General features: G+C 47.2%; 1 protein-coding gene across 1 annotated transcript in view; it reads left to right on the top strand.

Moving 5' to 3' along the window:
• The window catches only part of elmo1 (engulfment and cell motility 1 (ced-12 homolog, C. elegans)), a 63,621-nt gene that overhangs the window by 31,806 nt on the left and 19,726 nt on the right, over positions 1–12,089 (top strand). The window contains exon 16 of the mRNA XM_079749680.1: positions 8,473–8,609. Coding sequence (XP_079605806.1) covers positions 8,473–8,609 — 137 coding nt within the window. The remainder of the gene's footprint in view (positions 1–8,472; positions 8,610–12,089) is intronic.

The raw sequence follows: 12,089 nt of genomic DNA, 5'->3' as shown, positions 1-12,089 counted from the left end.
CCCCCTTTCACTGTCCAGCAGGACTTTGCCTCGCTGGGCTCCCTGGCCAGGATTTAGTGCCTTCTGACAGAACGGTCTGCTATGCGTGCATAAATGTACACGCACACGCACACGCACGCGCACACTCTCACACACACCCAAAAACTCTCACGCAGACTCACACACTCACACTCGCACACATACACACTCTGCTTTTATGTTGAATATGCTGCAATGCTCCATAAGCTCTGTGACCCTCATTCTGCGTGTTCGCCAGCATGCCTGGGCATATTTCTCCTTTTTATTTGGGGATTTTGTTTTGAAGGCATAGCGAGTCCCTTTTATCTGCTTTTGCGTGGCAAACGGATTATTCTGCCTCACCATTGGATTGTAAATCTCACATTTCGGCCCCTAGGAAAAAAAAAAAGTGCAGGTTATGTCATCATATTTCGTCATCCCAAACAGAGGCCGTACACATCTCTATCCCTGCTGGGTTAGTCAAATAGGTTTTGAAAGGCTTTGGGCATTAGAGATGAATCCTCCTGAATGACTTGCTATGCACTCACTATAAAGAGAGCCTTGTCCTTGAACAACCTGATTGTTTAATTATAGTGGGATGGGGGGTGGTGGGGGGTTTGGGCAGGTTAGATTAATTAAATGACTGGAAATGCTGCAAAGTGCTCTCTTTGAACTACAATCACACTCTTTGCCCCAAAACAGCTACCATTGACATAGCTCTGTAGCGCTGATGTGAATAATAAATGCATGACATGCGCACGCTGTGCGTCTACACAGCAAATGCTTGTTTCTGTTAGCGTTAATCCAGGCTAGTATGTAGCAGCTAGCCCTGAGTTTGGCCTCTTCAGAGCTGGTCAGCGCAGACGCGTCTCCGCCGTTAATATTCATGATGAACTTATAGACGTGGGCCATCTACGCATCCCTGAGCGCTCATGCATACGCTCGTGTGCAAGCATGGGTGCAAATGCATTCCTGTGGTTGACTCTTAAATCACTCTACTGTAATGAGGTTGACAAGTGGACCACTATATATTCTCAAAGGGCGTGGGCTGCTGCACCATCTGTGTGAAGGCCCGGCTCTGCCGAGCCGTGCCGCCGTCCATGGATCCCTCCGTGGGTCCGTCCGTGTGTGAGACGAACGCTGACGTTCTAGCAGAAGCTATCTGTGAGAACACTGCGTCAGATCCAAGTTGCTATCCCTAATGAGGAAAAAAGTGCAACTACATTTAAATCAATGTGTAGGGGAGGAGGGTCGAGGCTATTTTAAAACACAGCACTCCCTGTACTTCCTGTCACAACGTATTCCCTCTCTCAGCCTTCGTTCTCTTTCCTTCGGTCTTTCCGTCTCTCTGTCCTGCTCCAGCTTACTGCTCAGCTCCACCACAGCCCGCAGGGTTTAGTCTAACGAGTGCTCCGTCAACACCCCTGCATCAAACAGCGCCTCCGCCCCCCCCCCCTCCCTCTCCAAGCAAAGAGAAAGACTCCCCAAAGCCAACACTCTCGTCCACTCACCACAAATATGATGACGTCACGGTCGATGCATCATCTTCAGCACGTGAGACCCGGTCCCCGCCGCGAGCACGTATAGCGGTTATGAGACGGACGTGGTGGCCCACCGGGTAAGGCAGCCCCCCTTATCAGCGGGGGGGCGGGGGTGGGGCCGGGTGGAGGTGTTCTGCTGTCTTTGTTTGAAGAGCATTAACTTCTCCTATAGATCCTGTGAAACACTGCTTAGGAAGAGGCCGTTGCAAATACATGAGGATGTTAAATGTGATGCAGGGTGGCTCCGGGTGTGTGTAGATATATCTGTGTGGCATCATCAACTCATACATCGTTAGGGCTGGCGCATTATTAAAACGCCCTGCAGCTCATCACGTTGAAATTGGGGTGTCGGACACAGGCTTTGTTTACAAATCTCCACTAATTTGATGGGTAGTTAAAGTCTCAGTCAGCATCACGAGTGCTCTGTGATTTGTAGGTGTAAGTTGCGAACACAAAAGTAACGGCTCCACTGTCCTTTAAGTTCAACTTGGCCCCAGAGTGCCACGTCATGCCTTCTATATATAGTTCCTCCTTTAAGAGTAGTCTTCAATCCTTGATGGAGAATAAACGTTTGGTTGTTCTGCTCTTTACTCTCTCTGCTCTGCTTCTGCCATGCCCCATTTGAGGGTGAAATAGTGAATAAACGAGACGGCGGTGCCACTTCTACGGATCATTTGTTAGCAGTGAAATAGCATCACGGGGATGAAACCAGCGTTGGACTGTGAAGGAGCAGGGCTGGAGTTACTGTGTTGGCCCCGTTCTTATTTAATCAGACTCCTGTGATTTGTTTTGCTTCGGATCGTCGGGCCAGCAGAGGAGATGTCTTGGATATGTTTTTGTTTGTTTGTAGCCTGAATCCAGCAGGAATTCAAATTAAAGCAGCATTTTTGTTAGTGCTGGTGTTTCCAATGCAAATTCTACTACTAGATATTTGACTCGGCTTGCGAGTAATTTATTTAGTGTTTAGATCGGCTTCTCTGCCCTCCGCTCTCTATTCTCTCATTTATTAATGTCTCTCTCTGTCTCTTGCCCCTAATTTAAAACATTTATTTCTCTCTCTCTCGCTCTCTCCCTCTCTCCCCACCTCCCCCCATCCCCGTCCCCGTCTATCCTCTATGTCGTTCAACCTGCGAGTGATTCTAAAAGATTAATTGTCTCTCCTTGTTCCCAGCTGGAACACGGCACACGACTTAATGGAATGCACGGCGCTCACACGCCAGTCTGCATCCCCTCTCACACTCTCACTCTCCCCCCTACTCCTCCTCCTCCTCCTCTTCCCCACTCCTCCTCCTCCTCCTCTTCCCCCCTACTCCTCTTCCTCCTCCTCTTCCTCTTCCCCCACTCCTCCTCCTCCTCCTCTTCCCCCACTCCTCCTCCTCTTCCCCCACTCCTCCTCCTCCTCCTCTTCCCACCACCCCACCTCCTCCTCCACTTACTTCTTGTCCTCCTCCTCCCCCACCTCCATCACCCCCACCTCAACCTCCTCCTCCTCTCCCACACATATTCCTCCACAACCTCCACTTTCTCTCACTCCTCCTCCCACTCCTCCCCCAAATGCTCCTCCGTCTCTCTCACTCCTCCTCCACCTCTTCCCAGCCTTTCCACCTCCTTCTCCTCCTCCCACGACTCCTCCTCATCCTCAACCGCCCCTCAGAATGGCTCCATAGAATATGCATGAAGTTATGTAAAATGGCCCGGCATGGTGAGGGATGGCCTGCTTAGTGATTCACTGTGCACTGCCTACAACCCCCCACCCACCTTTCCCCTCATCACCTCACCCCAACTCCCATGAACAGAACATGATTTAGAGCCTGAGAGTGGAGTGGTCAGGTATAGGGACAACCACACATGCACAAAATAATAATGATAATAAAACGCCTCACAACCTAACGCAAAGTTCACTGACTTGCATCTGAGAAGGGAAGTCGAAACGGGACAAAATGATGACCCTCATGTGTCCATCACTCACCTCTCTGTCCCAGAGACCACCAGCCAAAGTCAGACAAGAGCAACTGCTCAGACGGCCTCAAGGACGCCTCAGTTGTACCACCCGGCCGATCACCACCACTAGAGGCCACACGGCCCGTGTAATGACGCCATTTGTATTCATTGAGTATTGGCCGGTGTTTTGCTATTGATTTTTGGATTGTTTCAGCTGAAGGACAGTATGAGCTCTCAGGAGTTCTTCAGTGTAGTCGTTAAGACACTGTTGAAAGGCTGAAGGGGTCCGTTTGGAGTGTGTGTCTGTGTGTGTGTGTGTGTGTGTGTGTGTGTGTGTGCAAGTTGATGGGCGTCTCAACCCCTACTTTCTATGTATTAGCATGACGATGTTGTCGCTAACTGGTGCACCTTTGCACCCCAATCCAAATACCTTCAGTCAGCACCCAACGGATGAAGCCGGCTGGGCTTCACATATCACATCATAAGCACAACATATTTGTGCTTAAATATAACGTGACTAACATAATTAATGTTAGTTGTTGCTAATTAGGACCAAAAAGTGTCATATACTAAATGGTATATACACGCAGGATCCATTATTGATTTACCAAGAAGACTCCTCCAGAATAAGAAGATTCTTATATTTTAAGATTAAGATGGTGATGTAATCCTTGCTTATGACGTGGTGAGGTAGGTGGTGGTGATATAGAGTTGGGGAAAGTTGAGCCAGTGTATAGGAGCCTCTTTTCCTACTGTTCATATGGTGGCCATATGCTGCCGCTCTGCCTCTCCAGCCAGGTGTAGTTTGGCATGGAAGGTTCCCAGCATGCTGCCTATGTCCTCCAGCACACACACACACAAACACACACGCACTACCTGCTGCCTTGGCATTCTGACATGGACAGACGGTGACTGGACCAGAACAATGGTACTGACGCTGCACACACACACACACACACACACACACACACACACACACACACACACACACACACACACACACACACACACCCACACACAGCCTGTCACAGCCAGACGTCAGAGCCTGCTGGTATGGTAATTTCTGGGAGGCTGACACCTCTCCCTGTGTGTTCACCATGTTGTGCGGCCCCAGCAAGGTGACTGTGCGCGGGCAACTGCTGTTGCTTTGTTCCCTTTAGTCGGGTAGCCCTCTGTCTCACGGCTCTCAGTGGACAACAGCCCCTCGTGTAAGACTCTGCTAGGTGATCACACACACTCACACATAACACACACATAACACGTGACACATAACACACGCGCATCACACGCTTACACAAACACAAAAACCAGGTCATGAGTGAGACAGCAGTAGTGGATGACGTCAGACACGCCCCCCCCCCCCCCCCCCCCCCCCCCCCCCCCCCCCCCCGGAATCCCACATGCCCCACATCACCGTCTCCTTTGCCAGGCGTCATCCACCAGAGGTCTTCATGGACATGTATGAATACCTTTTTATTACAGAAGCAGAAACCAAACCACAATGTGAGGGTGATGGGACTGGCTGAGGAGGAGAGGGAGTGTAGAAGATGTAGTGTCGCTGAGGCTCTGGGACGTTGGTGAGAGTCATGAGTCATATGGTCCATCTGAGCCCCAACTGGACACGTGTCCTGTTAACCTTGTTACGGGGGCCTGGGAGACATCCAGCCCATAGGGGGCAGATGGCAGAAGGGCTCAGAGTGACGTATCCCTCCCCTACTCAATATTCTTATAAATAGCACAGTGTCAGTGACGCTGGCAGCGTTTATGGAGGCTTTTGATTTTAATCTGGGGGATGTTCATGTCCCACCCGGGGGGGGGCGGGGGGTCCATGACTCATCTGTCAACGAGTAGCCTAAGACACTTCTCAGGCGGTCCATGTGACCACACACACACACACACACACTCGTGTTTACCACTAGTTTGCCTTCTGAGGCACATCTGCACCAAATTTCATATTGTGTCACTTAATTAAAAATCAATTAATTAGTGCTTTGTGTGAATGGTTGTCAGTTTATTGAATGAATGCTGTGTGTGTGTACATGTGCTTGTTGAGTTTGTGATTCACGCGTGTGTACACATGATTGTCAAAAGATGTCATTGATGGACGTCATCATTGTCTGCTGTCAGAGGTGGCTGACAGGAATGACATACAGATGCATTTACATATCAATGCTACGCTTCACACTGTTGTTTGATTGTGCGTCTGAAGGGGATCTGTCTGTTGTACTGTGTTGTTTATTTCTGTTGGGAGATGGCAGCTTTTCTGGGAATGTTAATATTAGTAGCAGTCAGGCATACCTCCTTGTTAAAAGTGAACGGTTGTTTAAGAAGAGGTTGTTTCTGAGTTTTGACTCAAAGGAATAACATTTATTTTGTGTTTTGGTCTTAAATGCTGTGTTCTCAGTGATCTCAGAAACACAGGAATAACTTCTTTGACTCATCTTAAGATTCAGACATATTTTTCAAATATTATATTTATTTTAATCAAGCCCTCAAAATAGATTAATCCAATTAATGTCAACCTCAATCTAATGATTGGACTTTTTAGTATGTATTATTTTCTTTTTTGGATGAACTGGTAGAACAAGACCACGTATTCATAGACTGTTAATCTTATATTTATATTCCAAAAACAACTAATCTTCATTAAAGCGAAAGAGATCGTCTTCACAATTGTTTGTGAATTCCCTAGCATTGGCGTGTTTACACTAGGCGGTCAAATGTGACTGTACCCATGACAGCGTACACCTGTACACCTGGCCCAGGAAACGCTCTCTCTGGTGTCTCTCGAGGATTCAACTTGCATTTGTGCAGCCATGAATGTGGGCTGTTTGTATGTCCTCTTGAGGTAAATCAGTAGCTTCCACATGCAAGCTATAGTTCTTGTTTTCAGTGGCAATGATTCAGCCATCGCCTCAACTAGGTTTCTCGTCAAGTAATGTTGGTTATATTTATGACTGGAGGTATTTCCTGTTGTGTTTTGCTGCAACACATCGCAACGCTGCTGATATTAAGCGAGGGTGTGTAAGCCGTGGCCCTAATTTTCCTGGAAAAAGGCTGCGTTCTAATCAGTTAAAAAACACCCCCTCATACAATTACCCTTGTGACTTATTGAAATGTTGCTCTACACTCTGAATTCCGAATCATCACACAGCCTTAAACGCAGAGACCGGATTCACTCTGAATTCTGACTGTGCTCCTCGGTTTCTGAGTCTGTGAAACGCGCAACAGTGTGTATCACACACTGTGGATTTGATAGATTGTTGTACTTTTTCATTAAACGTGCCTAGCCAGGGCATTTGGAGAACACTTTCTTGTGTTTGACAAAACAAAGATCCAGCTATTGGAGCTGCGTGATATAATGTTTGGAATATAATGGGTGTTAATGGCTCTCCAACTGCCCATTTTCCGAACGCCCGTGAGGGGATAAAGAAAAACAACAAATAACCTTGTGTCTTAACAAACTGGCCAAATATTTTAACTTTGTTATCATCCTGGATGTTTAACTGATAATAAAAAGGTCAAACTGGTCTTGCTTCAGTATGAATGTCTTCTTTCGTGTTTGCTCTCCTCCATCCTTCGGGTCCTAATGGTCTCCCGCAGAGGAAATGAAACTCTTGTCTTGTATGTTGTTGGTTTTATTTTCCCAGCAAGCCTTGCAGAGTCTGGGATGTGGTGGAACTTTGCCGTTTGAGTTTTTCCCCCGGCTTCGCCCCATGAGGCTGCCTTCTGACGCCACGGCCTCAAATGGGTCCTGGCGTGTCATTGCTCTCACCTGGTCGCCCTGGGGCTCGGTTGGCCTTATCAATAAACACACCGGGCCACTCCGGGCCGCTCCCAGCGTCCCCTAACCAGGCCGCCCGACAGCGCAGCAGGCAATCACCGGCTGCTGGAATCCAAGATGGTCTCTTTTTAGATTCCATATTTTCTTCACCACCCTCTCGCCTCCGGTGGCCCCTGAGGGCCGCGTGTTGTTGACTAAGCTTCCTGTCTGACTTTCCTTGGCTCGCCTCCATTAGTCTTCCCCCCCCCCCCCCACACCACCAAACCCCTGCCCCCGCCCTTCCTCAATGATGGGGAGTGACGACAACAGAAAAAGCACAGCCCCCCCTTACCCCAGCATCTTCTGATCAGAATCATCATCTCTCGGTCTCCGGCTCTCTCTCTCGCTCTTGCTCTGTCTCACTGTCTCTCCTTCTTTTTCTGTCTCTCTTGCTCACTCTTGCTCTCTCACTGGCTCCCTCCCTCCATCCCTCCCTCTGTCTCTTTGTAGCCCACACCCAATGACATCATTCATTAAGCTTTGAACCCCAGGATGGACGCCTCCCACTGCCACCTTATACACATTTTTCATCTGCAGCCTGCAGCTGAGCAGTGTTCCCGCGGTGCGTCTTTGAGGCTCTGTAAATGAAACAACCTTTGGCCGCCTATCAGGCAAGAAAGAAGGCATTTGGCTCCAACAAATGTCAAGTCCTGCCTTTGGAAAACAAAATCACAATCCAAGTACTCTCAGAAGTGTTTGTATTCTCACTTTTCAATCAGTGTTTGTTCAGTGAATACTCTTCTGTTTTCTTCAGAGGGTGTATGAAGCGCAGGTCCTTCTCACCTTCTCATGCAAGCCCTTGTGTGAATAAGAAATGAGCCATCAATAGCCATTTCAACAAAACAAGGTCATTTGTTGTTCTTGTCAATGACAATACATATAATGACCTACAAAGACGTTCAATAACTACCTGATTATAATTCAGGTTCACTCTCCAATGGTCCCTGTAGGATTTTCTTACTGTTATCAAAATGCTGATATGAAATTGCAACACTCAATGTTGACACACTCAATGTAACTCACTCAGTGACTGTTGACAGAACAAAAACATGTCTCCATTAAGAGGCCATTTCATGGATCACCATTGGCTCGTGGTTTTCGCTAATGAACAACCGCTCGTAATGAACCCCAGAGTTTGACCCCTGGCTCTCCTTCCCCCCTCCCCTACAGCAAGCGAGAACTGCCACGACTTCCACCCCATGTTCTTCACCCACGACCGCTCCTTCGAGGAGTTCTTCTGCATCTGCATCCAGCTGCTGAACAAGACGTGGAAGGAGATGAGGGCCACCAGCGAGGACTTCAACAAGGTACCGCACTCTCTGCTCCTCGCTGTACTGTCGACGTTCACCGACCAATCACGTAGTCCGCTGAACACCATTTCCTGGTTTTAATGAACATTGAAATCCACATTGAAAAGGTGATGGTGTGTTAGAGTGTGGGTCAGGGGGGACAGATGGGCAGTAGTTCCTTTAGTGTTCAGCCGACCAGTAGAGTGTTCTTCTTATGGAACACCATTCTATGATGACATGTTTAATGGGTGATGGGTACAAAGAGGCAGTCTTTGATGGAATAACCTTTGGATGGACGGCGTTATCTGGCGGGCGTTCTGTTGCACTAAACAGTTGAACATCTCACTCTCTGTGCCTCGTGAGTCACGGTGCGCGCTGTTCTGGACGCTAGCAGGCGCCCCTCTCAGCACTATTAGGATCATCGCAACTCGAGTTCCACCAGATATGGGGATCACACAGCCTACGCATGGGTAACACAAACGCACACACACACACCCTACACACCCTGCACACACAGACACACACGTTAAACACCCTACAGACACACACATTAAACACCCTACACACAAAGAATACACATTAAACTCCCTACACACAGACACACACACAAACGGACAGCAAGAAACCCACATCAAATACCACACACACATACATGCTGTACACACTGTATACACACTTGACATTCTACTATCCAGTGTGGAAATGCCATGTAAAAAGTTGACAAACTAAAATGCTTAATTTGAGTTTTGAATCAAGCATTGTTGGGTTTTATCTTTGACTTGGTTTTTATTGTTGTCGTCGTGAGCTACGATCTGGCTCCTGAGTCAGGATCCAGAGATCAATGGAGAATGGATGGAAACAAGAGGCTTCCCCAAATACCTGTGTGTGTGTGTGTGTGTGTGTGTGGGGGGGTGGGGGTGGGGGGGGGGGGGTCCTCGGAGTCATAAGATGCCATATTGCCTGGCTTCATTAGGCAAATGAGAGTAATAGACTCTGATTCTGAAGTGTTGAAACGCTATATTGGATTTTATCAATGCATTTCAAATACGACACAAAAAGTTTTTCAGCAATTTGGCAAAGGAAAATGTTTCTGTATGGCCTAAGAATAAAGGGTTATGATTTCCAAACTGCATAAAGATCTGCAATAACATTAGCATTCATGAATCCTAAATGGATCCATTTGGACTTAGTTTCCAATAAACCACTTTTTTAATGAAGAAATCAAGTGCCCGTACGTTGATGCTGCTTAAATCGACGCTATAATCAACAGCGCTTCAACAGTAGCCTTGTGATATGTTAGCTTCCCCAAGCCCAACCTCAATGCTATAAATTTTCAAACTGTACTTGTTCTTTATCTTGAGACTGATTGATGAAGCACATCAGTTTTTTCCCCCAAAATCTCAGCTGTCTGTGCTCTCTCCACAGCGGGGGGGCTTTTGAATCGCCTGATGCGTTGTAACGCACATGGCCAACGCGTGTGCTGATAATGGCGGGAAGTTATTTTCTGCCTCCCCTGCAGTGAGGCTGTTGCAGGGACGTGGGGACTGTTGTCTGGGAAGGAGGGCTGTGTTCACAGGGGTGGGCGTGGTGAGTGACACACGGTCACACTGTTATCACCACCACTGTAGGGCCCCGGCCTGGACACAACAGTCCAGCACAACGTGGGGAGCAGACCGAGTTAACGATTCAGACCCAAGGCTTTCATTTAAGATTGTTTTAGAAGCGTACAGCTACTAAGGAGACTAGGAAGTAAGACGTTCACAAAGCATTTTTGTTGTTATGACAACAAATTAATGGTTCATATCCCTTCTTGGCTCAAGATGATGCCAGAATCCTTGGCCGGCTGGTTGTTTACATAGTTGGAGACGCATGAAGACCGGCTCATCGTTCTGACACTCGCATCACTAGGCTAAGAAAGCATACATCCTTGATGTTTTGGGGAAATATGAAAGTCATCAATCAATTTCAGACAAATTCAGAAATTCAGAATTCACATCCATTTCTTTATGAAAGAAAAAAGTATATATATAAAATATAATATAACATGTATAGTTCTTTAAACTCCTACTAATCTGCGTATGATGCTATAGGAACTGTATAATCTGTGAATGGAGAATAATGACATTTGAACCGAGTTCAGAAACATACAATCCGCTGCCCGCCACACAGTCGTTGTGGATAATGAGCTGTAATTACACCTTTGGTCGGGATAAGTGCTCATCTGTGGGTTTTAAATAAACCAGAGGAGGTTAAAGACTGCCGGTGAGTGACTCCCTGTGTTTCTTCCACACTGTAAATAAAAGTGTTGAGCAAAGTTCCGTTCCTCGCCAGGTCGCCATGTTAGCATGCTAGCCTAGCGGAGGCTATGGTGGGCCACAACACAGAATGTGTGGGGTCGTTTGTTTGCCCCAGCCTTGTGTGTTGGTGTGACTGTGGGTTCAAGCTGTGGCTGTCTGTCACACCTCTCTTTTGACTTGGTACTTGGTACAAATTCAGCAGTTGCTCTGAATATTTCCCGCAATTTCCATCTCCAACTCCTCGTTTGGCATTGTTTCTATTATAAAGAGAAGATGGCCCCAAATGTTTTATAAGTATCTGTTGGTTATTTACAATACACATCATTGTGTTTCCATTCATGATACAACGTGGGTTATTTACATACAGCTAATAACCTTGAACATGGCTGCTTCTGAATGATGTACGGAGTATTGCTGAACATGAATGAACATCTCTCGTGGTCTAAGGCCACTGAAAAGACTCCTTATTATGATGTATATGTGTACGGCTCTGTGTATTCATAATCCTCCCCCTGCATAGACAAAGGTTATGCTAATATGTATGTTTTTTTCCAGGCCATTAAGCTTTGTGTGTATTTCGCCATCTGTTCGGTAACACCAGTAAATACATTTATGTCATATTTATTTCAAGGCTGGGAAAATGTAATTTGCCAAAATAAAACAATGAACTCTTTACAGCTCCTAGTGAGTGTTGATAACATAAAGGCATTGGCCAGCGTGCGCGGGAATCGTTTTGTGATGTAGAAGCCATGATGTGCATGAGGGCTGGCTCTTCATGGCTGGCTGAGCCGCTCGCCCACCCTCCCACTCATCCTAACCTACCCCTCTCCCATTCCCGCTGCCCTTCACGCACACGCGTAAGCACACAACTGGGTTCACAGTCATGTAAGAAAATGTCATAATGTCATACATGAAGCTTCAACCTTTATACACACACACACACACACACACACAAACACACACTCCCATGCACTTACATCCAGCTAATTATGTTTTGAAGAGTGTTTAGCAAAATCCAGCGGTGAATAGTGGTGGTGGGATGGAGGGGAAGGGGTTTGTGTGTGTGTGAGTTTGTGTGCGTGCTCAGTCCGCCAAGCAACAGTTGCCTTTGTTTCCATAGCAACCCCCATCGAATTACCTACGCTGCGCTGAACCTCTCTGGCTCAGCCTCTTCTTCTTCTCCTCCCTGTATTTCAGCCTT

The sequence above is a fragment of the Pollachius pollachius genome, assembly GCF_949987615.1.
Source record: "Pollachius pollachius genome assembly, chromosome: 13".
NCBI classification, from domain to species: domain Eukaryota; kingdom Metazoa; phylum Chordata; class Actinopteri; order Gadiformes; family Gadidae; genus Pollachius; species Pollachius pollachius.
This window is presented reverse-complemented; position numbering and strand designations above follow the sequence as displayed.